The sequence below is a fragment of the Zalophus californianus genome, chromosome 17, assembly GCF_009762305.2.
Source record: "Zalophus californianus isolate mZalCal1 chromosome 17, mZalCal1.pri.v2, whole genome shotgun sequence".
NCBI classification, from domain to species: domain Eukaryota; kingdom Metazoa; phylum Chordata; class Mammalia; order Carnivora; family Otariidae; genus Zalophus; species Zalophus californianus.
In genome coordinates, this window is record NC_045611.1 from 33,485,470 (window position 1) to 33,513,159 (window position 27,690).

The window sequence follows — 27,690 nt, forward strand, 5'->3', positions numbered from 1 at the left end:
CCCCTGCTTGTGCTTTCTCTCTCTCTCAAACAAAGTAATAAAATCTTAAAAAAAAAGACCTAAGACTTTCCAATAAATAAATAAATAAATAAATAAAACATTTGTGTTGTTTTAAGTGACTATGTTTGTGGGAATTTGTTACAGCAGCAATGAGAAACTAATACAGTGACCTTGACTAAGTCCTTCAGGAGGTATGTCTGTGCTCTGGGAGGACAGCGGGAGCTTCCGCGCGTCCAGGAGCAGTTGGGGCAGACCGAGCATCCGGGCAGAGGATGTGGACGCCTCGGAAGAGTGTTTGTACCCCCAGACCCCTGCCCCAAGTTCAGCACTGGTTCTGGTTGAAAGATTCCCAAGGACACAGTGGGGTGGCCGGGAGGTAGGAAGTCTCAGAGCTCAGAGATGTCGGGGCAGAATAAATCATTCCCTAGTTCTTTTGGAGCCTATGGTGAACAAAAGAGGCAGACATTCTCCACTGCGTGATCCAGACAGACCCAGGCCCTAGCTGCAGAAGAAGCGGAGAGTGTGGGCATGCGCGTCCAGCGTCAGCCACGCAGTGGGTGCTCGGAAGGCCGAGTTCAAAGCTTTCGGAGAAGGAGGGGCTCGCGAGAGCCCTGGGGAGCCGGCAGGAAGTGAGAGCACACTTAGCACTCCAGCATCCTAGGCAGAGGGCAGCAAGTGCAAGGCCAGGCTGTGCGGAAGGAGGCTGGGGTCAGCATCAGGTCAGGTCTGGACTTTCCTAACAGCCTTTAAGTTGGGAACGGATCTGATCCAATGATGTATGGGAAGGTCCCCCTGGCTGCTTTGGGGGAACAAGACAGGAGACCACCCGGGAGGCAAACTGTAGTTGTTCAGGTGACAGCGATGGTGGTGGCGGCAAGCTGGAGAGGAGGGGGCACCTTTGGGAGAAGAGGGGGCAGCTGACACCAGTCTGGAGGCCCCTCTCCCCTGAACAAGCCCAGGCCCAGCTGTGGCGGTGGCTCCAGGATTTGACTCCTGAAGGCTTAATGGCCACATCTGGGGCTGTGGTCAGCACGCCTCCCAGGACTGGCTGAACCCGGCCAAGTACAAGGCTGAAATAGAACATGTTGAAAAGCCCTGAGTCCCTGAGTGAATTTAAGGGATCCCTTTATTGTTGTTGTTTCTTGGCAGGCAGAATTACCAAGGAGATTTGAGAAAGTCTTCCTGAGGAAGAACAAGAGCTGGAGGAAGCTTCGTGATCCCACGAGCATGTTCTTGGTCCACCATCCAGCTGGGCGAGAGGGGTGATGGCAAGCTGTCCGGGTGGCAACTGGGGCCCATGAGCCCTTTCTGGCCCCTGGGATAAAGTCTTAATGGAGGTGAGGTTTGGGGAGACCAGCCTGCAGTACTGGGGCACCAAATCCCATGTGGTGGGCTGAGTGGGTGAAACTGGGGGAGGGAACCCCTTCTCCCCTGTCGACTCCAACCTCAGGAGGTGACCCTGACGTGGTGTCCAGGGCCCAAGCCCGCGCTGGTCCTCTTTCCACTGACCAGGGCTCTGGGCCCTGGTCCTTCTCTGCCCCTGCCCTGGTTACAGGCAACCACATCTCCCACTGTTATGGGCTCAATGGTATCCCCTCAAGTTTGGTATTTGAAGTCCTAACCCCCTGCCCCCGTAACTCAGAATGTGATTGCATTCAGGGACAAGGTCTTAAAGAGGCAGCTAAGTTAAAGCGAGGTCATTGCCCCTAATCCAACGTGTCTGGTGTCCTTGAAGGAAGAGAAGATCTGGACCCAGACATGAGAACACATGAAAGACGAGGCGAAGCTACAGGGAGGGGGGAGTCAGCTCTGACCCAAGGACAGAGACCTCAGAAGAAGCCAGCTTCACTGACACCCTGATCTCAGACTTCCAGCCTGCAGGCTGGTGAGAAAACACGTTTCTAATGCCTAAGCCATGCTCTATGGCAGCTCTAGCCAACTCAACAGTTACCATCAGCCCTACCAGCCACGAATGTGGGCTGTGAGCTTCCTGAGTGCCAGGCTTTGTGCCGAGCCCACTCTGTGTGTCACTGTACTCCTCCCTGACCCCGGAAGGTAAAGACTGGAGACCTTGTCGGGTCAGCCTGGCTCTGTACCTACCATCTGTGTGATCTCAACTAAAGCGCTCTGCCTCTCTGGGCCTTACTTTCTCATCTGCCCGCTAGCACTACAATAGCACCTGCATCCTAGGGTGGTTTTAAGGAATGATTTAAAACGTATAAAGGGGGGATGCCTGAGTGGTGCAGTCAGTTGAGCCTCCAACTCTTGGTTTCGGCTCAGGTCACGATCCCAGGGTCCTGGGATCAAGCCCCACATCGGGCTCCCTGCTCAGTGGGGAGCCTGCTTCTCCCTCTCCCACTCCCCCTGCTTGTGTTCCCTCTCTCGCTGTCTGTCAAATAAATAAATAAAATCTTCAAAAAAAATAAATAAAATAAAAAATAAAATGTATGAAGGGTTTAGAGCATTTCCTGGAACACAGTTGGTGTTCACTAAATGTTGGCTATGACTCTTCTCATTTTCCAGATATGAAAATGGAGGTTCTCAGAGGTTAAGTAATGTGCCCAAGGTCACCGAGCTAGCAAGTGGTGGGGCCAGGATGCAGACCCAGATGAAAGCCGATTGTAAGCAAACTGCACGGTGCTGCCTCCTCCCTTCCTCGACCTCGGCTGCCCCGGGGCACACAATGGCCACCTCTGCGACCTGGTGGCCACGCTGTCCAAATGATGTTTGGGATCTGCCTCCCTTGCCACACTGCACTCTCTTTTGGGGCTGGCCTTGGCTTGTGTGCTAGAGCATGCCGGCTCGGAACAGAGGCCTCTGTGGAGATTTGTTGGGAACCAGGTTCAAGTTGCACTTGGCCTGAGGTTGTTTGTGGCTTTTCCCGCAGGTCTGTGTCCTCCTCTGGCTCTCACTGCAGCCCTGTGCAGTGGGCCGGACACACAAGTTTCACAGGGGCGTGCAAGTTGTCCAGGGACGCGTGCTGGGAAGCGGCAGAAGAGCAAGGAGGACCCTGCTCTTTCTATAGCCCCCGGTCCCACGCTCTGGCTCCCCGCGCCAGGCAGCCCCAGAAGAGATGAGATGGTACCTGGGGTCCTGGGAGGAGACTAGAGCCTTGGACTCTGAGTGGTCTGGTATCCTGGGCATAGGCTGCCAGAGCCTCGCTTCTTCCATGCTACCAGCCAGGTGTGTCTACAAACAATTCCCTGAGTTCAGAGGCCTGAACAGTGAGGAGGGACCTCTCAGGGTCCTGCGGCCCTCACTGGAGAGACTTGTATCCAGAAACTCAATAGGTATCCTGGATCTACCTCTTTACCCAGTAAGGGGGGGGGGTGCGGCCCACATTTCCTGCATCCTCTGCAGGCTCTAATCATAATCTCCACTCTGAGCCTGGCTCATAGGTAAGAAGATCCAGCAAATCTGGCCTGCTTCGAGGCCACACTGTCAGCCCTCTACCCCAAGGGCCCGCCAGGTGGGGCATGGCTCCCTGGACCACAGACTGAAACAGGTCTGGGGTGTTCCTTGTGTGCCCTTTGACTCTTCACACCCACATCACCCTTAGGCATCCTGAGCTGCTGTGGCTTTTTTGTTTTTTTTCCCTTGAAAAGAGAGCTGGGGACCAAAAGAAGGTTTAGCATGTCCCAGGCTGACTTGGAAAGATAGAAGGTATCACTTGCCCACCTACAGATCTCTTTAATCTGGCCTGTACTGGGCAGGGGGTGGGGTGGGGGTGTGTGTCTGAATCTCCTTGGCCCCCATCCCAGGCTATGGGCCAGAACCTTCTTCTTTGGCTGGGCACCTGGGACAGCCACCTCACCAGGCTTGTGCCTTTTCTGCAGCCTGTGTGAGCTCTCTGTCCTGAGTCGGTCCTCCCCCTCTGAAATTTTTGCGTATCTGACTCTCTGTGGGTCCTGCAGGCCCTGGCACATCTCCGTTCGAGAGACTTTCCCAACTCCCTGCCCTGTTCCCCACACCCAGCCCATGGCAGACATACCAACAGATCTTGGCCCTCTTTCCTGCTGGGCCCACCTGGAGACCCCAGGCCCCAGGCAGCAGGACCACTTGATCACAGATGGCACATGAGATGAAACCCATCTGCCACCCCAGAACAAGTTCAAGTCCCCAGGTTTCTCCCGGCTTCCACCTTCTGCTTGCTACGATGGTTCCAGCCTCAGTTTGCCCTTCTGGAGGATGAGAAAGGAGACTCCCTACCTATGCTCTCATTCTAAGGGGCTGAGAGCATTAATCAGACTGTCTTCACTTGGGCATCTGTGTCCTCGGGGTCTGCCCCAGCTCCCACCCCAGCACATTTCCTTCTACCTATGGATTTCCCCTGTGACCCTTAACAGCTCTCAACAGGTAGCTAAATGCAGTTCATAATGTACCCACCTGTAATTGTTGGGATATTGAAATTATCTGCGCAGATGCTGACTTATTTGCTGGAGCCTCCCGGCTCTCTGAGCTACACATCCTCTAAGATGCTGGAGCAGGAAATGCGAGCTAGGAGACCTGGTTTCTTCCCAGTCTTTCTGTGCCTTAAACCTAACCTGTGGGTATCGGGACAAACCTCTGGCCCCTCTGACACCAGATTCCCCATCTGCGCACTGAGCGAGGTCAGAAAAGGAACATCAGCTGGTGCGGTCGAGTGGGTGGGGCCCTCAACCGGTGGCTCCTGCCAGGTCTAAGCTGCTCCTTGCTGTCCCTATGCTCCAGCCAACTATCACCGCTGTCTTGTGTAAACCCATCCTGCATTGTCTAATTCTCCAACTATTGAAGAAGGTGTCAGAAATCTGGATTTTGGTGTGAAATTTCCCGATTTTTACCCCCAGGCAGTGAATTCAGAATCACATAAAGCAAACAGTGTGGGGGCCAAAGAAAACAAGCCAGTGTGTGCCAGACTGGGCCCAGGGACCCCTGCTTGCTCACTCTGGCCTGGAAAAATCTCGAACTGACATTTAGTGCTATGGCTCTCCTCCCAGCTACACACTAGAATCACTTGGGGATTAGAAAACGCTGACCTCCCAGATTTAAGGTCTGAGCACGAGGCATCTCGGTGAACATGAGACACCCAGGGGAAGGCTGCCTCCTGGCTGTGACCTGGGTCATGGACGTCACATCGCTGGGTCTTGTCTTTGAGATTGGAGTGGTGGAGTTTGTAGGCAGGACAGGGAGGATTCATTCACATGAAGGAACAGGCATATACATGGTATTCAGTGAATTAAGGGCGAAAAAGGAATTGGTAGCTGCTTTTGACTTGACAGGCTTGAATCCCACCTCAGAAAACAATGTCATTTGCTTGCAAGACTGAGTCCAGGGAAAGGTGCCCAGGGTTGGGGGTTGGGAGACATGGGGCTCAGCTCCACGTTTGTTTGGCCCACTGTGAGGTTCGGAAAGAGGCTCCCTGAGCTCAGCATCACCTATTTTCTTTAACAGTGTATTGGCCAGGGCTCGCTTTTCATTGTGGATGGCAAAAATCCGTCCTAAACCTACGTAGGGGCAGGGCACAGGCGGACTCCATTCAAAGCTTCCACGTGTACCCAGCACCACACTGTCCCACGGAATCCTCAGGCAACCTTAGAGGGTAGGTATGATTGGCCCATGTGACAAAAAAAGTGAAGGGTCAAGTAGTGTGACTCCCTCAGGGAGACAGGCGAGGGGAAGCACAGCTGGTTTTGGAAGCCAGGACACAAGCATCTCTGACTCCCAAGATTTGGGAGGCGCATGCCTTCAAGGGGCTGGGCAGGTAGGGCAAGAAGAGAGCGAAAGGGCTAGGTTTATGGTCAAGGGGAGAGAACAAAGACTCTCCTTCACCAAACCCTCACCAGGCTCTTCGGGGCTCTTTCTCAACCAGGCCTTGGCTTTTGGACTTCTGTGTTCGTCTGAAGGGCCCAGGCTCCAGCCAAAGGAACTCACATTAAAAATAACAGTAATAATAATAATAATAAACATTGTACACAAGTCTGCTGGCCAATGAGGGCCCCCGGGGCCCCCAGTTTTCCAGCCCTTGTAGCCCCTGCTGAACCTGGCCTGCGTCTTCTCCACTCCGTTTCTCCAACCGCAAGGAGAGGGAAAGGAATCCGAGGGACTGCGGCGTCCCGCCCAGGGCTCTGGATCCGGCGCAGTGACCCGCTCCCCACGTCCCCAGCCTCCGCCCGGAGGACCGGCAACAGGTCTCCTGGCTCCGGGTCGTAACGACCGCCAGTCCCCTCCCGGGCCCCCGCCCCCGCCCCCTTGCACTGGCCCCTCGGCAGTCTGATCTGGCCCCGGCCTCCCGCCGCCGGGTCCTCCCCCCACCTCCCGCCGGGCGGCTCCTCGGTCGGGGGCTGGGGCTTCGATCTGCCGCCCCCTCCTCCCGCGACCTCTGCCCAGCCAGGCGCCCCGGCCCCGCGCCCCGATCGCCCGGCTCAGGGGCTCCCGCCCCTTTCCCCCTCCTCCTCCCACCCCCGCTGCGGCGGCTTCCTCCCCCTCCCACCTCCCGTGGCTCTGGAATTCCTGGTGAAGCCCACACCCCCGGCCGGCTCTGCACCCGGGTGTGCAAAAACAGCCCACGGAGCGCGCCGCCCTGGGCGTGCAGGACAGGGTGCGGTACGCGCCGAGATGGCCGTGACTCTCGCGCGGCCGTGGTGGTGCCGAGACCTAGCTGGGGTGTTTGAACGTGCACACGTGTGTGTGTCTGCATCCAACTGTGTTTATACACCGGTGTATAATTTTTTGTGCACACACATTCAGTGACGCTTGGGGAAACTTTTCTGAAAATCCTGGGCTGGCAGTTTAAATATAAAAAGGCTTTGTTTAATGCCAGAAGCATTTCCCCCACGCTCTGGGAGTCATAGAACACTCACCTGCTTCCCTCCTCCTCGCTTAAAGACCTGGAGGCAGAGGATTTGGCGGGGGGCTGCTTTCCCTACAGTGAGGAAAAGGTTCTTTCCGCGAGGCCACGCCGCCCTCCCACCACCCCTCCCCGTGTCCCTCGCCCCTAATGGCTTTCTGCCCCCCCCCCCCAGTCTGTTGATCTCCTGGGGCTGTTTAAACTCTGAATCTTACCCCCTCGAATATCTGGGAGTGTTAAGAGGATGCGACATCACTCAGGCTGTGGAATTCCAGTTGAAATGTGGCCAGCATGTGGGGCCAGCCGGGGAGCGATGGGGTTGGAAGGTGTCAGGAGGGGGGTGGGGGGCGCCCAAGGCAGAGAAGCTGAGAGCTAGAGGAGCCACGTGCAGTCGCTGGAGGTGAGGACACCCCACCCACCCATGTGGGGAGGATAACACCTGTCTGCCAAGGTTGTTTGGAGTTTAATTCCTTCATGGTACATTTTGTGGCTAGCCCTGTCTAGCAGCAGCACATAGTAGGTGCTAACCAAAGACAACTTATAAGTGCGTTGGCTTTGTGCAGGAGGAGGTAGACTGTGGTGCCGAAGAGCGTGCACTTTGTTCTTTTTTCCTTTTTTTAAAGAAGATTTTATTTATTTATTTGACAGAGAGAGACACAGTGAGAGAGAGAACACAAGCAGGGGGAGTGGGAGAGGGAGAAGCAGACTCCCTGCTGAGCAAGGAGCCCGATGTGGGGCTCCATCCCAGGACCCTGGGATCACGACCTGAGCCGAAGGCAGACACTTAACAACTGAGCCGCCCAGGTCCATAATGATGTAGGGAGCTGTTTCTGTGGAGATCAGAAGGGAGAATCTGTCCAGCCCCACCCTCTCAGAGGGAAACCACTGCTGCCCACTTCGGCCTTCCCCTAGGTAAGACATTCCCATTGTTCAAGTGTACTCCTTTCTCTCCAGCCAAATCACATGAGCAAGCCCTAGGGAGAGGCAGTTTGGGGTCATCACGGGGAGGTCTCCATCCCTTTCCTCCCACTCTGACCCATTCACAGCAGGAAGAAGTTTGAGAACTTGACCTTCCTGGGCCAGGTGCTCCATGCGATTGTGGTTGGACCTTCCTCTCCTGGAGGAAAGAGGAGAGAGGAGGAAGGGGAGGCTCAAGGCTTGCTGGGAGCATTTATGGTGAGATTCCACTCAGCTTTGCCAGGGAGCTCTTCAGATATCCTGGTGAGAGATTCCTGTGGCAGTTGGCTGGGAGAAATAAACAGATAATCCCAGTGTGGGAACATTCTCGGGTCCTCCTGTTGGGGGGCATACCAGCCTGCCCAGGGCCTGAGGGCTGCAGAACAGAGGCTCCCAGGGCCGCGGGGCGGGTGGAGGCTCCTTTCTTTATTCAGTGTTTCCTGAGGTCCTGCTGTGTGCTAGCCTGGGGCTGTTGCCAGGAATAAGATCTGGCCCCTCCCTCCCAGGTGGAACCCACAGCATTTTGGACCATAAATAATTAGGATGCATTGAGATAAGTGCGTAGTCAAAGGGCCCCCAAATGGGCTGAGGATACAACCACACATTTCACAGAAAAGGAAACCCAAATAGCCAAAAACACATTAAAAGAAACTCAATATGACTCCTGGTCCAGACAAATGTAAATTAGAGCCACATGAAATGCCTCTTTATGCCCATCAGATTAGCAAAACTTAAAACGGGTGATGTCACTTATTTCTGGCTGGTAAGGGGCAGGAGGAAGGCAGTCCCATACATAGTTGGTGGAAATGTGAATTGTTACAGCTTTGGAGCAAAAGAAATTTAGCCATCTATATTAAAATACAAATGGTACAACAAAAAACATAGCCTTCGTCCCACAACGACGCTCCTGAGATTCCATCCTGGGACTTAAGGATAAATATACACAGATACTTATTAAAATGTGTTTTGAAATGTGAAAAACCGGGAAACATTTCCCTCCAGGATGAAAGGTAAATTGTGATGATATGGCTCTACATAAAATATTATGTGGCTATGAAAAAGAATGAGTTGGCATTACTCCAAGTGCCCTGGAGAGTTTCCATAATATGTGCTCAAGTGAGGGGCATCAGGGGTGGATAAACGTCTAGTGTCTATAATATGATGGACCTTTTTTTTTTTTTAAGAGTGTGAGAGAGAGCTTGAATGGGCAGGGACAGAGGGAGAGGGAGAGGGAGAGGGAGAATCCCAAGCAGGCTCCACTCCCAGCACGGAGCCGAACTCAGGGCTCGATCTTAGGACCCTGAGATCACCACTCAAGCCAAAGTCAAGAGTCGGACACTCAGCTGACAAAGGAGGCTCCAACCAGGCACCCCAAGATTCAGTTTTTAACACTAATACTAGACTGCTCTTTCCCAAAAAATGTAATTTTTGTTTGTATATGACCTGTGAGCAGGGAGAATCCTTCTGGAAGGCTATACACACCAGACTACCAGCCTTGGAAGTGGGCCTGGGGAGAAAGTAGAGAGGTAAGGGAAGAAACTAACTTAGTCTACAGCAAAACTGGGAAAGTATGTATTGAAAATACGTAACCTAGTGTTTTACGTAGGATACTATTGTAAATCTGTGAAAACAGATTTGTATATGGACAATGAGAAGCTAGTGACACGGACAAAGGAAAACATTGTTTTAATCTTGGGTAGGTCTGTGGACAGTTTTCCTTCTGGATTTCTATAGTTTCCATCATAGTCTTTTTATACAGTGTTTAAAAAATGGAGAGAGAAAAAAATGAGAGAGAGAGAAAAAGATCCCTAACTGCAGACTGGCCAGTTGATTCTTTCTAGGGATGGGAAGCTCAAGAGTTTGAAAGGAACTTTGGAAGAGAAGATAAGCCATCCTCCATTATAGAGAAACTGGCTAAAAAGTGAGCTGGTCAGAAGGTGAGAACAACTGTCTACCCCCCTACCCCCTTCCCTACTTCTGGAAGGGTAAAACTGCGTCCTTTCCATTAAGTATTTTAGTGCCTAGGCTTTTCTAGGTTTGTTGTAAGCACTGGGGACACAGCAGTAAGTAAGATACACAAGGTTCCTGTCCCCTTAGAGCTTATAATCTAATGGGAAAGACAGGCATTAAGAAAGAACAAACACATAGGAGCTCAAGTATACGACATGCACTTGAAGATAAAATGAGATCATGATGTAGGTGCGGTATGGTGCTCAGCACACAGGGAATGATGGGTGCTTGACCTTGGCTGGGCCAGTCACAGTGGTCAGGATAAGGAGTTGGGGAAAGAGGCTGGCTCTTTTGCACTGATTTTGAAACTGGCGGGGCAGCCATATTGTCCTTGTGTGGAGTCTGAGAAAGAAGAGATACCATAGCCCTGGTGATACCTGAATCTTTGCATGCTGGAAGCTGGAACCACATCCTTTTGGTTTAAGGTAGATTTATTTATTTATTATTTGTTTTAAATATTTTATTAATTTATTTGACAGAGAGAGAGAGCACAAGCAGGGGGAGCAGCTGACCGAGGGAGAGGGAGAAGCAGGCTCCCCTCTGAGCAGGGAGCCCGCAGATGCTCTGCGGGATGTCTCTGCTCCCACTCCGCCCAGACCCAACAAGCACCCCCCAGGCCCCTGTGGAGCAGGCAGGGCCGCAGACCACCCAGGGCCCTGCAGTTTCCCCCGCCTGGAGGGTGGGCACAGCCTGACCCCTTCCCTCTGGCCTGGAGCTTTGCTTTCTCAGCCCTTCCCTCTAAAGGCACCCCTTCTTTTCTGCACCCACTGCTCCAAGGAAAGGAGCAGTAAACAGGGAAGCAGGGCCAGGGAAGAGAGGAGAGTCTTAGTCTTGAGTGGATGGCTTCTTTTTTTTTAAGATTTCATTTATTTATTTGCGATAGAACAAGAGAAAGTGAGCATGAGCTGGGGAGGGGGCGGTGGGCAGAGGGAGAGGGAGAGGCAGGGAGAAGCAGACTTCCTGCGGAGCCCTATGCGGGACTCCATCCCATGACCTGGAGCCCTATGCGGGGAGCCCTATGCGGGACTCCATCCCATGACCCTGGGATCATCACCTGAGCCGAAGGCAGAAGCTCAACCTACTGAGCCACGCAGGCGCCCCGAGTGGATGGCTTCTTGAGTTTCAGTTTGTACCCCTGTAAAATGGAACCCTCACTACTTCCAATGCTTGTCCACAGAGACCTCCCCTCCAGGGTCAAATGACAATTGAGTACTGTTCAAGACCCTGAATTTCAGAGAAAACTCCTGGAGCTTCCCTCCTGACATGTGAATACCTAAATACTAGAGGCATGTCCAGCCCTGCTGGTTACCCAGGGCAGAACTCCTTGATCCTATAGCAGCATTTTAAAGTAAGACAGGCTTAGGTCTTGGTGGAAAGAGAAAAGGGTACTTAGGAGATTTGACCTGAAGCTGCTACATTTGAGTAACACTGAGAAAACATCCACTGTCAATATCAAAGAAAGCACCCCCTTCCCAAATGTGTAAAATTTTGACATGTATTGGGGGGCATACAGGTATCTGCTACATTATTTTTTGCTTGTTTGAAATCTCCTCTAATTGAAAATTAAAATTAAGGGGCACCTGGGTGGCTCAGTTGGTTAAGCGTCTGCCTTCAGCTCAGGTCATGATCTCAGGGTCCTGGGATGGAGCCCTGCACCGGGAATCCCGGCTCAGCGGGGAGTCGGCGCCTCCCTCTGCCCCTCCCCCAGCTTGTGCATATGCACAGTCTCTCTTTTTCTCTGTCAAATAAATAAATAAAATCTTAAAAAAAAAATTAAAAAGGGGTGCGGGCTGGCTTAGTTGGAAGAGCATGCAACTCCTGATCTCCGGTCCCAAGTTGGAGCCCCACACTGGGTGTAGAGATTACCAAATAATAATAATAAACTTAAAAAAAATTAAAACAAAAGAATAGGGGCCTTGATGTAGATAGGGGGAAGGCTATCCCTCCCCACTAACCAGACAGGTGATAAAATTGTTTGTGGTTCCCAGACACCATCTTGATCTCTCTCTGTGCGTATTTAAACATTTATCTATCTAAAATCAATACATCAAGGCTATGCTTCAGGCAAGGAGTAGAAACAGCAATTGGGTGGGGGAGAATCTTCAATTTTAGAGGGAGGTCCGCCAGGATTGAAATCCTGGCTCCATCCCTAAAGCGCCCTGTGACCTTGGGCTAGCGAGTGTCGCAGCCTCCCTGAGCCTCCGCATACTCGGCTGTGAAATGGAGACAACTATAGCGCGTGGGCAATAACTCAGATGATGCAGCAAGAGCTCTCTGTGCAGGTTATCAGGCTGGGCCTTGCAGGTGGCGCCCTGGGGACAGAGGTGTGGAAAGGAGGGCGCTTGGCTCTCCGCCAGGCCGGCCCAAGGTGCTTTGCCGCCCCCGCCCATCCTTAGATGGAGGCAAAGTTCCTGGGAAGGCGGTGGGGATTCAGAGGGCAGAGGAGAGGAGTTTGTTTGCGGGTGTGTTGGCTTTCTCGAGGTGGGTTGGGCCCCACGGTTGGTGGCGTCCCCACGGACTACGGCGGGGGGCCAGGCTGGGCGCGGGCCGCGGTGGGCGCGGGAGCTTGGCGCGGCAAGGGACACCCCGCGACAGCCCGGCCGCCGAACCGCCCCACCCCGAGCTCGCGGGCCACACCCTGGGCCAGTCCCGCCCCAAGCGCTGGGAGGTCGCTGGGAGCGCCCTGGAGCTGGCCCGGGAGGGGCGGATGCTGAGCCGCGAGGGACCGGGGTGCCGCTCTCTCTGGCTGCCCCACCGACCCCTGCCTCCCTGGTACCGCGGGCGGGTAGCCAGCGGACCCGGGCCCTTAAGAGCATGACCCGGACCCCCCAGGCGGGGGACGTCGCAAACCGTCGGTCCGGGACCCAATCCCACTTAAAAACATAATTAAAAATACTTAAGGTGCTTGCAAGGATTTAAAATACAAAAGCACAACAGAGCGGAGTGGTAGCTTCCCACCTCTTTGCAAGGGTGTTCTCCTTGGACCCTCTCCAGGATCCTGGCGTCATCCGCCCTGTCGGCTTTGCTTTGGAGACAGCTGAGTTTGTGATTCCAGTCTGCTAGATTCCTACCAGATCTGAGGAACTGGGTGCCACGAGGCAGGCACTGGGCTAGACAACCCCCATGCCTCAGACCCCTTGTCCCCTGGCTTGGGAGTTCCGGCAGGCCAAGGACCTTTCTGCCTCCCCAGCTGGATCCCCAGCGCCGGGCCCAGGGCCTGTCACAGAGGAGACCCCAGAGGTTGAAAATAAACATTTGCTGCGGGAAGAAAACAAATCCTTACATTGACAGATAGTAAAAGGTAACTTTAAAAATATATATATATTGGGCGCCTGGGTGGCTCAGTCGTTAAGCGTCTGCCTTCGGCTCAGGTCATGATCTCAGGGTCCTGGGATCGAGTCCCACGTCGGGCTCCTTGCTCTGCAGGAAGCCTGCTTCTCCCTCTCCCACTCCCCCTGCTTGTGTTCCTGCTCTCGCTGTCTCTCTCTCTCTGTCAAATAAATAAATAAAATCTTTAAAAAAAAATATATATATATATATATTTTATTTATTTATTTATTTGAGAGAGAGAGCACAAGCCTGGGGGGGCGGTGAGGGGGCATGTAGGGGAGCGGGGTAGGGGCAGGGGGAGAGGGAGAAGGGACTCCCTCCCTGAGCAGGGACCCCCACCTGGGGCTAGGTCCCAGGACCCTGAGATCATGACCTGAGCTGAAGGCAGACACTTAACCAACTCAGCCACCCAGGGGCCCCAAGAGATAACTTTTTTGAACATTATCCTAAGTGCTTCATGTACTGGCTTATTCAGTCCTCACTATGGCCCTGTAAGGTGGGAACCAGCATATTCCTGTTTTCACAGATGGAGAAACAGAGGCACAGAGAAATGAAATAATTTGCTGGAAGGCCGGGGAGTCGAGAATACAAACCTGGCTGTCTGCTTTCCGGTTGTCCCATGTCAGTTTTACCTGTTGCTAAAAGAAATGACCTCCTCACCCCATCCAGCAACCTCGGGGTATTGAGGTTCCTCACCTGCTCCCCCAACACTTCTCTGCCACTTGGTATAGGAACTGGGAACCTTGACTTCAGGAGGCAGCTCTGCCGTTAGTTGGCTACGTGACCTTGGGCAAGTCTGTTCCCCCCCTAGATATCAGAAAGGCACTCCCATTTTTGGAGATGCGTGGTTGGACTAGATCATCTCTAAAGCTTGAATCTTGTGGCCTTTATAAGGGGGGGGGGGCTGATCTTTCATTTTCTGCCCTTGGGAAACAGGCTCTTCAGGAGTCCTTGGCTTAGCCGGATGGTGGCTCTGCTCCCAGGGGCAGGAGAAGGTTCGGAGTGCTGGCAGAAACTTCCTGAATTTCCCCTAGCTCCTGCTGTGGCGTTGGCTCTGGGTGGGAGCTCCGGGGCCTCTCCCAGTGGGTGCCGGAGGCTGGAGCCGCCTTTGTCTGCCGCAGGAGGCCAGCCAGGCAGCTTTGGCTGCAGACAGCCCCTGCCCAGGCCTGGGAGATGGTTTTTTTCCCTGTGTGTTGCAGCTGGGACCGTTTATAATAGGAAAAAAAGAGAATGACCAGGCCAGCCGGCTGGAAAATAAAGAGACTTAAAAAGAAAAGGGCTAGGCTGTTCTTCTCCTGTGGAGGCTTTGGTTAGGCAGAAAGTTTTAGTTCCTTTCTGAAAGGCATTTGGGCTTTTGATGTCCCCTGCGGGAGCTCCCTCTGGCCCCTGGGAAGCCAGGCCCTGGCATGTCCCAATGTGCATGGCCAGGATGGGGCCAGGGTACTCAGAGGAGGCAGCAGCAGGCCCTGGGAAATGCTGCAGCAGGCTGGGGCCACTGGGGCCCCAGCCCGGCCCCCCTCTGCTCCCAGCCCAAGCCCTACCACTGCTTTGGTGGTCTTTCACCTGAATTTCCTCTGCTCCCTCCGGCTCTGAATGCTGGCCGGGTGCTAGGTGGGCCAGAGGGTGGGAGCAAACCCCGACCTGCTTCTTCCTTTAGTCAGAGAACTAGAGGGATTTTGCAAATGGGGAAACTGAAGCAGAGGGAGGATTTGCTTCAGGTAAACCTCAGGGAACCTAAACTTCTTGAGTGTACTTTCCCTATAGTTATTAACAGGAGCTAACATTTATTCTGCCCTTATAGTATGGAAGGGCCCAGTTACTGAATCCAGGGACCTGGCAGATAGAAAGAGGTGTTGTGTGCGAAGGCTCCTCTCCGGGAAGCTGCCTTACCAGCTCTCTTCTTGGGCCTTTGCTGGTTCCAGTCCATGTAAATGAGTTCTTCTTGTTGGCCCACCCTGCAGCATATCACACCATATCCATCATGGAAGAGGGACCACAATCAAAACATGACATTTATCACCCACCTACTACGTGCAAGGTCATTTCATACATCCTGGTGACATTCTCTTATTGCTCACTGCCATCCTATGCCCCTGGCATTATTCTCCTCATTTTATCCATGAAGTTGCTTTGTCCTGGGATGGAAAGCCAGGCCCCCGATGTAGTTGGGTGGGCAAAGAACCTTACCAACCAGCCTGTGCTGTCCACCAGAAACCCTTTGGATGAAGATGGTTGCTTGCCCCGAGTTGTGTTAGGCGACTCCTCTGGATGTCACACAGATTGGCAACCTCTCTCCTAATGCCATCACGAAGTTCTGAGCTTCTGCAGGGCACTAGGGATGCAAGAGGGAGCTGGGTAGACTCAGCCCTGTTGATCCTGCTACTCTCCTCCCTGCCATGGGCATAGGGTCCCCAACTGTATGTGTGGGACACAGGGACCACACATGCTAGTACTTTTCGGAAATCTCCATGGCATTTCTCTTGGACCTGGGCACCTAGTAGCTTCTTTTCAAGACAGTTGCGGGGCGGGGGGGGGGGGGGGGCGGGGTTGAAAGAGAAAGGGTACATGTACAGGAAACAGGCAAATATCAGATTTTTTTTTTTCAAAATGATCTATGCACACTCTTAGGTCCTTTTTGGTAATTAATAGTGGCCACAAAAGAGGTGGGAGAGGGTTTGCTACTCCCATATAACATCTCTAGCAGGTGAGAGTGAAGGCAAGTCCCTGACCAGATCCTGCCACACACACCAGTGGTTATCAAAAGGACCACCTCAGGGACCAAACAGGTCCTATAACCAGCTCAACGAAGTTCCCACATTCTGTCCTGATTTCAGGTTATCTAACCACTTTCGGCGTGAAAGGCACGCTCGGGATGAGCCCCTGTTCCACTCCTGAGCAGGATTCTGTGTCTTCTGCTGGGCACCATGCAGTCAGAAATTCTGGCCGGACACTGGACCCCTGAGTCATCAAGCTGGGGATTCTAAGGGTACAGGTGACCTTAGTCTCATGGGATGTGCATTCCCTGTTCAGGCAAGGTGGAAGTGTCTCTAGACGATCTCGCTAAACCACATTTTGAATGTCTTTAATTTCACCAAATAGAGCTCATTTCTGATTCTGTCACTTTTTTGGGTATCCTGCCTGCTGATTAGCAAAACATTGGTGGCTGATTGGCCCACTGATGGCCAAAGGTCTTGCGACCAGTTCTGGAGTGGGCCCTGCCTGATACAGCCACTCCTAGTTCAAACTTAGAAAACGGGGCACCTATCACAGTCACAATATACTGATTTTCTTGTTTCTTTTAAAGAATCGTAAAAGAAGTATTTCAAGAGAACAAAGCGACATGTGACCCAGAGTCAAGTGACCTCAGGCGCGTGTGCCACACACCGGGGCAGTTAGAGGTGGTCTGGGTGGAGATTCTCAGGGCCAAGGCCAAGAGTTTCAAGCTTTCCGAGGGTGTGAGTCCACTGGGACCCTCTTGCCAAGTTGGTTTCTTTGCTGCCTTGTGGGTGTTCCCTGCAAAGACTGCTGACACTTGAAGAATAAATAATTATAATAATGATGATAAAATAGAAATGGCTTTCCCAGCTGAACAGAAACTGAAGGCAAGGAGGTTCCCACACCCGTTGTATTGTTTTTGGCACCGTACTCCCAAAGCCCCCGGGAGGCAGATGTCTGGGCCCGCTGCTGGTCTCTTTGAGTCTTGGTCCTGGTGGGGGGGCACTGGGGACCTTTGGAGAATTTCAGGAGTATCTGTGGGGACTTCCCTCCCCAAAAAGCCAGGCTGAGAACTGAGAGCAGAGGAAGGGACTCTCTTGTCTTACTCTGTTCTGAAGCCTCAGAAGCTTCAAGAACAAGCCCTGTGAGAGGGATCCTCAATGTTGTAAATACCGGTGTGGAGGCCGGGGATGGTGGGTCGCTGCCAGTTAGTAACTGGGGTGCCAGGCTGGCTCCTGATGACTTAACCTTAGTACCCCTAGGAGAGGAGTGCCCAGAGAAACCTGGATTCCATGCATAGGTGGACCATGCTAATAAAACAAAAATGCACAAGAGAAAAAGGAAAAATCACATCCACTCAAACACAGATTCCCTCTCCGTAGACCTAAAGCTGCTAGAAAGCTTCTAGAAAGCAGGGGCATGTCTGTCCATTTCAAGGGAACACCGGGGGAGGACGGGACTTGTCAGTGCAAGGAGGGACCATGCAGTTGTGTGATTGGCATCTCTCTCTAACAACACAGTTGACCTTGGGGGGTGGTGAAGGTGAGAGACAGGAAGGAAGGAAAGTGGAGGCTGGAGCATGGCTGTCAGGGCTGGTGGCCTTGCTCTGGGCCCAACAGGCTGTCCTCACTAATATGAAATCCTCAGGGCAGCCCCATGAGATCCATGCTACCTGTATCCCCCTTTTGCAGATGGGAAAGTGGAGACCCAGCAAGTCCCTTGCCCGAGGTTCTCCAGCAGGGCAATGAGGAAGGCTGCGGGGTTGGAAGATGGGTCAGAGTAGCTCCTAAGCTCGGCTATGACTACTGCCTCCTTTGGCTCTTCGCTTGGAGCTATGACCTCCTCTCCCCAGAATCACCCAGCTCCTTCCCACCTCAGGCCCTTTACACACACTGTTCACTCTGCCAGGAACTCTGTTCTCTCCCTTCTTTCCTGACTCCTTCCTCCTCCTCCTCCAGGCTCTCAGCCAGACCACCACTGTGACCCTCGGTTTTTTGGCCTCATTTACACTATATTTTTCCTTCTTAGGATTCTTCAAAACTGTCATTAAATAATTATTTATGTGGGCATTTATTAAAAAGTCAGCCTCCCCACGAGAAAACCAGCCTCAGCAGGGAGAGCCTGTGGTCCTTGTTCCTGGCCTCCCCCTGGGTTTTGGCACACAGTAGGCACACAATCAATAAATACATGTCGAATAAACAAATGAACAAAGGAATGGACTTCTTTCCTGGGGGAAAACTGAGGGGTTAATCTTCCCTCCCCCAAATGGTTGTTCCTTATAGGCAAGTTTTCCCAGTAGAGAGTGTGACCTTCAGGTAATTAAAAGGTGGACAGAAATCTTGAATTTCATATCGTATATATTCTAGTGATTGTTGTTTACTTCAAGTGTGTAGGTTAATGTGTGCATGAGTGTGTGCGCGCGTGTGTCTGCGTGGATGGGGAGAAGGTGGTGATTTGGTGATTTACCACAAAGCACCTCTTGCACGACTCTGGAGAGCCTTCAGGGATACCAGTCTAGAGGCCACAAAAGGAACCCTATCTTATTTTTTTTTTTAAAAGATTTTATTTTACTTGACAGAGAGAGAGAGAGAGTGAGAGTGCGCGCGCGAGCACAAGCAGAGGGAGCAGGAGAGTGAGAAGCAGGCTCCCCGCTGAGCAGGACCCTGAGATCATGACCACAGAAGGCAGATGCTTAACCTGCTGAGCCACCCAGGTGCCCCAGAACCCTATCTTATTTTACTTTGTTGTCCTACCTTGTTTTTGTCACCCACTGCACCTCTCCTGTATTCACCAGAGGACAACCTGCCTCTTTTTGAAACTCAAAAAAGAAGCCTCTCTTGCTGTGTGTCTGGGGATGCATCATTAGGAGGCGTGCAGAGATGGTGGGGTGCCCGGGTGGTAGGTGCCCCCTCCTGCGGCCAATTTATGACCTGGAAGGGAGATGCCCAGTTATGTGACCAAGGTCTCATTTGTTTTCAAAAAGGTGAATTTGTAATTTCTCTTGCATTTATGATGGTGGCTTTTTTTCTATTTACAAAGGATTTCTCTGGCCACTCTTTTGGGCAGGAGCAGATGAGGAAGAAGAGGCCACGGGAGGCCTTTTTGGCGGAGGAGGGGCCCAGATTCCTGGATACCCTGATGCAAGTAGGCAGGTGGGGTGTGAAACACCGCCTGAAAATGAGCTTTTTCTGGGCCCTGGTCACCAGGCTGGTGAGAAACAAGGCCAGCCCTGTCCTCACCCAGTGCCCCCTGAGACCCCTTTGGTAGGAGCTACTGGCTCTTTGCTGCTCTGGAATTTTCCTTAAAACAGCATTTTTTTTTTTTTTTTTCTGGAAGGAGTTAAAAATGAAACTCAAGCTTCAGAGAAAGCGGGGCCGGGATGAGGCGGGGACGAGGTCGAGCTCCCACTGCACCCTGATGGCCACTGAGCTGGGAGACAGCAGATCGGTCTTGCAGGGGAGGGGTGAGCTCCGGGACGCGAACGTGTGTGACTGCGACGTGCCGGGAAGGGGTCCAAAAAACTTCGTGCTCTTCTCCAGGACCCCCAGCCCTTGTGGATTAGTTCGGAATACGCTGTCGCCCGCCCCCCATCCTGTTATCCCCACTTCTGGCCTCGGGGGCTTTCGCAGTTCCCCGAGGGTGGAAAAAAGGCAGCACCGCGGGTCTCCAACCACCGCCCGCTGACCCCTCCTTTCCTCCAGCACACCCCTTCCCCACCGCGCTCCTTTTGTCCGTCCCCTTCTCTCCGGCTCCCGGCTGGGCAAGATCCGCGAGTCTTCAGCCCCCCAGGGAGCCAGGGCGGGCGAGCCGGGGGCTGTTCTCCGCCCCCTCCCCCTAGGAGAGGCAGCCCGCGGCGGGGGCACCCCGGAGCCGAGGCCAACCGTCCCCCTCCCCCAGCGTGTGCCATCTGCCGCCTGTCAGCCTCTCTCCGCGGGCCTCGATCCCAGGCGCCGGCGGGGGTGGGGGGAGCTGCTGATTCGGCCCCTCCTTCCTGGCTCCTTCCCAGGCGCCTCGCGGCCTCTGCCCTCGCTTTGGCCCTTGGCACCCCCTCTCAGCTCCTCCGGCCGCCCCCCAGCTTCGAGAGGCGGCTCCCACCGCCCTCCGGGAAGGCCAAGATGTTGCACACTCCTGGACACAAGAACTGGGGAGGGCGGCGACCTTGGGGGTGGCAGCCCTAACTCGGGGGTGGGGGGGCGGCTCAGGGCCTGGGTCTCAGTTAGGGGACATCTCCGTCCTGCTCCTGGCTCTTCTGGGGATCCTCGCTGCCTCCCGGAGTCAAGGTGTCCGCCTCGGCATCGCGTTTCGCCGGTCACCCGACTGTACCTGGGAGACAGCCTTGAGCGCGAGAGCTTGGCCTCCCCCCATCCTACCCCCCCAGCCCGCCTCAGGCCTTTCCCCGCACCCGCCGGCCCTAGCCGCAGGGGTGCGGGGGTGGCATCTACCTCCGCACTCGGCGCGGCAAGGGGTTGGAGCTCGCAGGCCCAGAGAGGCGCGCGGGGCCGGGTGGGACTGCGAAGCGAGCCGAGTGGGGCGCGGGCCGGGCTGGCGGGCGGGCTGGGGAACGGCGGGGCGCAGGCGCCCTGCTTGGGGCGGGCGCCGCTGCCCGGCCGGCCCCCGCGCGGCTCTCGGCGGGCAGCGGGCTTTTCTCTGAAAGGTTGCCCTGGGTAACTCGTCTCCGAGGGGACACAGCCTCCCCTCTCCAAGTGGCAACTTATCGATCCGCGAGATTGATAACCCCCAGCGCCGCGCCGCGCACCCGCTTCGCTCTCCCAGCTCTGCGGCGAGCCGGCCCAAGGTGGCGCCACTCGCCCGGGAGGGGGGCGATGTCGGGGCCTCTCCCCAACCCTAGACCCGGCCGCCCGCCGCTGGTGGGGGAGGGGGAGGCTTCAAAGCAATGGTTTAGGGGAGTCGCCTGCGGAAGACTTCCCCTAAGTGTGAGCGCTTTCCTGGCGGGCTCTGAGACCAAGCCCCCATTGGCTCAAGAGTCGCAGGGACGCGAGGCGCCCCCTGGTGGCTGGGGCAAAACTTTGCGGAAAGTAGGAGCAGGTTTCTTTTGTCAACCGCGGGGGAAGGCAGTGCTACTGCAACGTTTTGGGGCCAAGATATTACTTTTATTGTCTTAACTAAGAAATGCGCACCCAGACGCACCAGCCCTACAAATGCAGGTGTGGAGGGCCGCACAGAGTTAGCTCGGTGGTGGAAGAGTTTGCAGATGTGGGGCAGAGATGGTCTTCAAACACGGACCAGTGGGCAGAGTTCAAGAGGGAAAAGCCAAGTTTAGAGTTAATTCATGTGCGGGGGGCATAATTTGCGGAAGTGGCAGTTCTAGGGCAATTCACCCCAGTTTGCGCCCCCACCCCCTTTTTGCAGTTTGTGATGCTAATTCATCTTGGCGAGCTTGACAGCACGCGTGGGCCCAGTGTCAGTTCCCTTCTCCCGCCCCGGTTGCCGCGGGCGCCCAAGTCGGGGCCCCGCGTGCCGGTGCGGTGCCCGCGCCCGCGCCGTGCCTGCCGCCGCCGCCGCCGCCGCCGCCGCGGTCCGGGTTTTGCGGGCGGCCGGAGCTGTATTTCCAGCGCTGTCCATCGCTCGGTGCTGTTGGCCCTCTCTCCGTCTGATCCGAGCCGGAGCAGTGCGGGGCGCCCCACGGGATCAGAGCGCTCCCCCGCCGGGACTCCGCTCCTCACATCCTCCTGCTGGGACCCGGCTACATTTCCAGCCAAGCCTGGCTTTATTATGTGTCTCTGCAGTGCAGCCCCAGCAGCCGGATCGGGAGGAGGAGAGCCAGCGACCACAAAGAAGACAGGAGCGCAAGGGAGGCTGGCGGGCGGGCCGGCGCCGGCTGGAGCGCGGAGGAGCCGGGGCGCAGCCGCCGCCGCCGCCGCCGCCGCCGCCGCTGCCGCTGCCCGGGAGGACGGGAGCCCGGCCTCCGCCTGCTCGTCCTCCTCCGCCGCCGCGGCCGCCGCCTCCCCCCTCCCCGAGCCCCTGGCCCATGGAGGCAGCTAGCGGGGCCGGCGACTTGGCACCGGCCTGGGGATCGGCTGCGCGCCGCGCGCTGAGCACCGCAGCCCGAGGGCAGGCAGCGGCGGCCCGGCGCACGGGCTGAGCGATGCCCGGGGCACGGGCGCGCCTGCCCGCCGCCGCCTGAGCGCCCCCGCGCGCCCCTTCCTCTTCGGGGGGGCCGGCGCCGGACCGAGCCGAGAGCCAGAGAAGGGGGCGTGAGCCAGGGGCCCCGAGCTGCGGCTTCCGAGGCACGGCGGCCGTTTCGAGCCCCCCCAAGTAGGCTGAGTTGAGGGACCCCCCCGTCCCCATCCATCATAATCTCCAAACCAGGCGTTTGGGTATTTTTTTAGCCATTAATATTTATTATTATTTTTTTTTGTGTGCGGCAGGGGATAATTTGAAGGTTTTTTTTTTTTTTCCTGGGGGGTGCTGAGCTTCCGCGCTCCCGACCGCCTCCCGGTCTCCACCCCCCCTGAGACCCCCTCGACTCCAGCCCCGTCCCCCCTCCTCAGATGGGTTCATTGTGAGCTCCGCACCGGGCTGCGTGGCCGGACGCCTGCAAACTTTGCACAAAAATCCGGCAAGGGGCGGAGGAGGAGAAGGAGGAGGAGGGTGAGGGTGGCGGTGGGGTGGGGGAGGGAGGGAGGGGGCCGCAGGGGCCGGGGGCCGGCGGGGGGTGGGGAGGAGGAGGGGGGCGGCTTTTTTTTTTTTTTTTTTTTTTTTTTGCATAACTCGGCTCGGCCGAGTGGCCTCCGGACTCCCCGCGCCGCTGGGACCGCCGCTGGGACCGAGAGCCCCCGGCTGCCGCATTGCAACAGGCAGGGCCCCGGCGCGGCCCCCGGGCCTCCCCCCGCCCCCGAGCGGCCTCGGCCGGCCCGGGCCGTCCCCCCCAGGGAGGCCGCCCCGGACCTACGATCCGCTCCCCGCAGCCGCCGACCCGGCTGCAAAAAAAAAAGTTTCCGAGAGGCAGGCGGAGGAGAAGGGGGAGAAGGGCAGCCCGGAGCGGCGGGGGGCGGCGGGGGGAGCCGGCCGCGGAGGGCGACGGAGCGCCGGGAGCCCCGGACATGTCCAGGCGGAAGCAGGCGAAGCCGCGCTCGGTGAAAGGTGAGCGAGCGAGGCCCGGCGGAGGCGCGAGCGAGCGAGCGAGCGGGGAGGGAGGGAGCGAGGGAGGAGGGACCGGCGAGCGGGCGGGCGGCCGGGGACCCGCGCGAGCGAGCCGAGAGGAGGAGGAGGCGGCGGCGGAGGAGGAGGCGGAGGCGGAGGAGGAGGAAGAGGAGGGGGAGGAGGAAGCCGGGAGCGGGAGGCGGAGGCGGCGGAGGGGGCACGCCGCGGACACTCTACCCGCCCGGACCCTCTCCGGGCTCGGCGCCGCCGCCCACGGGGGACCGGGGCCTGGGGCGCAGCTGAGGGGCTCTTGCCGCTCCCTCCGTGCGGGCCCCGGGCCCGCGTGGCCAATCAAGGGGTGCAGGCCTGACTTGGCGGGGATTGCGAATCTCGGCGGCGGCGGCGGGCGGGCGGCGGGAGGAAGGAAGAGGCGGTGAGGACCGGCGCCCGGGAGGCCGGCAGTTCGGAGGCCGCTCTCGCCGGGCCCCGGGCCTTGCCGCCCCGGGACGCCGTAGCCGAGGGCGGCGGGCAGAGCCTGCGCGCGCCCTGGGCGCCGCGTCCCCGCCCCGGCCACCAGGCGCCCCCTCCCTGTCCCCTGCCCGGGCCGCGCTCCCGGCCCGGGCCCCCGCACTTCCTGCCTCCCTCCACCGAGGCCAACCCGGCCGGGAGCCTCCGCCAGGAGTTCATTGTCTGCGCAGCGGCGGCAGGACGCGGGTCCCCAGGGGAGCGCAGCGGCCGCCGCGCGCGCCCCTCGGTGGAGGGCGCCTGGGACCCAGCCCCGGGCACTCACATCCTCGACACCTAGGCCGTCTTCCTGTGTCGGGTCCCCGGAGTGCACACGTTAGTGAGGACATACAACACACGCACACCCACTAACAGCTTGCGCCCTCCCCCTTCTCCTTCGCTTTGCTTTCTATTTCCATCAAGGGCCCCGGGCTAGAATGGGCCCCTGGAGAGCCGAGACCCCAGGGAGAGGCCGCCGCGCGCGGGCGACGGAGCCCCTCCCCTGCCCTTCTGTCCCCACTGACTGGCCTCTCCAGGCCTCGCGCCTGCTGCTTTGTCCCGATTCCAGCGCCTCGGGTGGGTGCCCGACTGGCCCGTCGAGCTGAGAGATGACAGAGGAGGGACAGGATGAGAGCTGCTAGGTCTCTGGAGCCAAAAGTCCTGAGGCCCTTGTCCTCTCCCAACTCCCCTGATGACCTCTGGCCCGAGCCCAGTTCTGCTCTGAAAAGTTCATTTCCTGGAGGCCTGCGCGGGAAGGCGCTGGGGCCCCGCTCCCTTCCTGCCAGCCTGCTCCTGGCTGGAAAGGCCCGGACTGAATCTGGCAAGGAGGGTCGTGAGACACCCGCCATTGCTCTCCTAAAGTTCCAGCAGATTCCAGGGCTCCTGGCTGAGCAGAGACTGTCCCTGTCATCTTAGAAGCAGACCAACTCAGTGCAAAGTCTTAGCAAGGCAGCTAGCTGCTCCCTTTCCGCTTTTTCCTTGAGAGAAGTTGGTCTTGTTCCCCTCACCGTGGCAGGCATCCCAGTCTGGCATAACCTGGCCTGCTCCTCAGAATTGGGGACCCAGAGGGTGTTCCGATGAAGGCACAAGGAAACCGAAGAGACCCCACGAAGGGGACAGGCAAATGGTCGATGTTTGTCCTTTTGCTGAATAGGAAGGGCTTGAAATAATATTTGATTTCTTTTTCTCTTTCCCTGGCTCACTGCTCACTCCTTCAAGAGCCACTTAAGGTGGCCCGGAAGAAAATGTAGACTCAGGATCTGTGGTTGGGAAAACAGTTTTATTTAACTCAGGCAGTTGATTTTGAGTTAAATCTGTGTATAGGAGCAGGTTTTTCATAAAGGAAGATGCAAAGCTTAGCTACCTCTAACCTCAATCCGTGCCTCTGAACCTCCTTATTTTAGAAGGCAAGACACAGAAAGCAAAGGTAGAGCAATTTGCAGTGAACAGATGGGTGGGTGTTTCAGAGTTGCTCGAACCTAATTCTAAAACCACTCTGTGTATCTCTGAGAAAAACTCAAGAATTGGTCTCAGCCTTTCATGAAATGAGCCTTGACATGATTTTTAATGAATGTCTCTCTCTAAATCCATATGTGTGTATGTATAGCCAACAATGCAAACTAATTGGTGGGGGAAGGACAACAAAGTAAGAACAAGACCAGTGTAGGCATTTTGAGAAGTATTGTAAATATCAGCCACACAGCGCCTTTCTGCCCTTGGAGCCTGAGATCCTCTGTTTCTCCCTGTGGTTCTTTGCATTTTCCAGAAGCAGCAACCACCCTCATCTCTCACCATTTTGCCTTTTATTCAGTTTACTGGGGTGAATAGGGTGGAGATGTGGCCACTTATCAAGGGAGGAATTAAGAGAGATGATAATTTGAATAGATAAGAGTTTCAGCAGGTGATGGATTTATTGCGTTTCAAGAACTGCCTCCCCCCCTTTCTCAGACAATATTCAAAAGTGTGTGCTTGAGTGTGGACAGCTCCACACCAAGTGTTTAAAATGACAAGGTCCTCACCTTTAAAGATGCTTGAAGGTGCTTCTTAAGGAACAGTGGTGCCTTTTACATTTTATTTTATTTCATTTTGCCTTCACTGCTGTGTGTCAGGGCTAACGGGGAGGCATTGTGGACTTCCCCAGCCTGGGCATTCTGCTGTGAAAGTCGCTTGACTGTAATTCGTAATTGATCTCGGAAATGTGAAAGCCCATAGCAGGAAGGAAAGACAGAAATATAACAATTTCTGGGCGCCTGGGTGGCTCAGTTGGTTAAGCGACTGCCTTCTGCTCAGGTCATGATCCTGGAGTCCCGGGATCTAGTCCCGCATCAGACTCCCTGCTCAGCGGGGAGTCTGCTTCTCCCTCTGACCTTCCCCCCTCTCATGTACTCTCTCTCTCTCTCATTCTCTCTCTCAAATAAATAAACGAAATCTTTAAAAAAAAAGAAATATAACAATTTCTAATGGATGCTCAGAAAGTGTGATTTGAAAGCCCCGGCGTTGTTGCTTTGAAAATCAAACAGGCCTGGGGCGGGGGGTGGGCGGGGGTCTCACTTTCCACTCACGGACACACAACCTTCCTTCTGGAGTGGGGTCACTTGTCCCCTTTGGCTGTTTGTCCTTTGGAAAACCCAGCTCCCAGGGAGGACACCCAACAAATAGGGAAGGGGGCCAGGGCACTAGGGCAGGGGGGAGAATAGCCTCATTGGTTTTCAAAAGCCTTGTGATTAAAAAAAAATAATAACACCAAAACCGCACGAATGTTACAGAAGTCACATTTTCTGACCGATTTTCCCTCCCTACACCATTCTCCCCCTTTCTGTCTCCTGGTGGTGTGGTGTGGCAGTTGTGAGATTTGTTTCCTTTGATAATTTTGGCCTCATTCTCCAGGGCTGTTCTCATCACTTCTCACTGATGTTATTTTGGCTGACGATATCAGGTGACTTGGTAACCTGTCTCCCTTCACCCACACTGCCTCCGCAGATCCAAGAAACAGCCTTTTTATTTATGTATATGGAAAATTAATACATCTTTTTTCCCAGACTCAGCTTAAAACTTTTGAATGATTTTAATACTGTTGATTTTCTCCATATAGCAACTGCCTGTTAATTACCGTTCTTAATATTAATTAGCACTCAGGCTGTGTCCGCGCATTCCCCCCCTCAACATCCCCAACTACCCCTGGTGACTTCTCTGCACTCCCCTCCCCTTCTCTGTCTTCCTCTCCTGCCAGCCCGTAGGTCCTCAAAAAGTCCATCTTAGAAATTTGGTGGTCTAGGGACTTGGGAACAGTGTAGTTCGCCACTGCTTGTGTTTCCATGGAAATAATTGAGATGTAATAAATAGAGGCGTTCTGAGGTTACAGGTTTCTTGATTCAGCTGAGACCACATACAAGTGTAAATTGTCGAGATTTGTTTGGCTAAATGTACATGATCTTGTAGGAAGGGCAAAACAAATCCTTTATAGGTTCTTTAGCTTTCTGTGTGGATTGGGCAGTGCCATTTAATCCTAATTTTTAATCGCCACCTCCTCCATTAAGTCACAGACTTCCAGCGAGTGGAAGAACCTGTCTTACTCTAGAAAACATCTTTTATGGCTAGTAATTGCTGTTTAGATTCTTACACCTGTTTCCTTGCAAAAACTTAATAAGCGATAAAATAAGGTAACTGTGTGCTTCTGGCAGGAGGACCCTGCTAAACGTCTAACTATAGGTGCCCAGCGTGCGTTCATAGAGAAAGGTGCAAAATGCTGGGGACTTTACAGTCCTCAAGTCACTCAGTAGACCCAGCCAGCCCTGGCGCTGTGGTGGCATGCTACAGTGTATCAGCAGAGGAGGAGGAGGAGGGAGAGACCCTAGAGGGGAGACAGGAGTGCAACATCTTTGAGCACAGTGTCGCTAGCTGGAGACCAAAGGGGGATCTGGTTCAATCTAACAGAAAGTTGCGATAATAATTGCGGTATTGGTAGCCAACTCTTAAGCTGGTGGCTGTGGAATTCTTCCCCTGATGTAGGATTTAATAGTCTGGCAATTAGATGCATTGATTTCTCTTAACTGTTCATTTGGATGTGTAAACGAAAGGAACCTGCCACTGAGGCTGATGGTATGGGCGTGCTTGCTGCCTGGCTCTGGGAAAAAGGCTGATGGAGGTGGTGGTGGGAGGATAGGATACTTCAGGGCGGTTTTGAGGCCAGTTCCCGCCTCTCTTAACATTTCTGCTTGTGAAATGAACAGCACCTGTTGTTCAGA

At 55.0% G+C, this 27,690-nt stretch overlaps 1 protein-coding gene across 2 annotated transcripts in view; it reads left to right on the forward strand.

Annotated features, from left to right (window-relative positions):
• Positions 1–22,656: 22,656 nt before the first annotated feature.
• The window catches only part of ZNF423 (zinc finger protein 423), a 326,576-nt gene continuing 321,542 nt past the window's right edge, over positions 22,657–27,690 (forward strand). For both annotated transcript variants that reach the window (XM_027620148.2, XM_027620149.2), the window contains exon 1: positions 22,657–22,942. In XM_027620148.2, the coding sequence (XP_027475949.2) occupies positions 22,903–22,942 (40 nt within the window). In that variant the 5' untranslated portion in view covers positions 22,657–22,902. The remainder of the gene's footprint in view (positions 22,943–27,690) is intronic.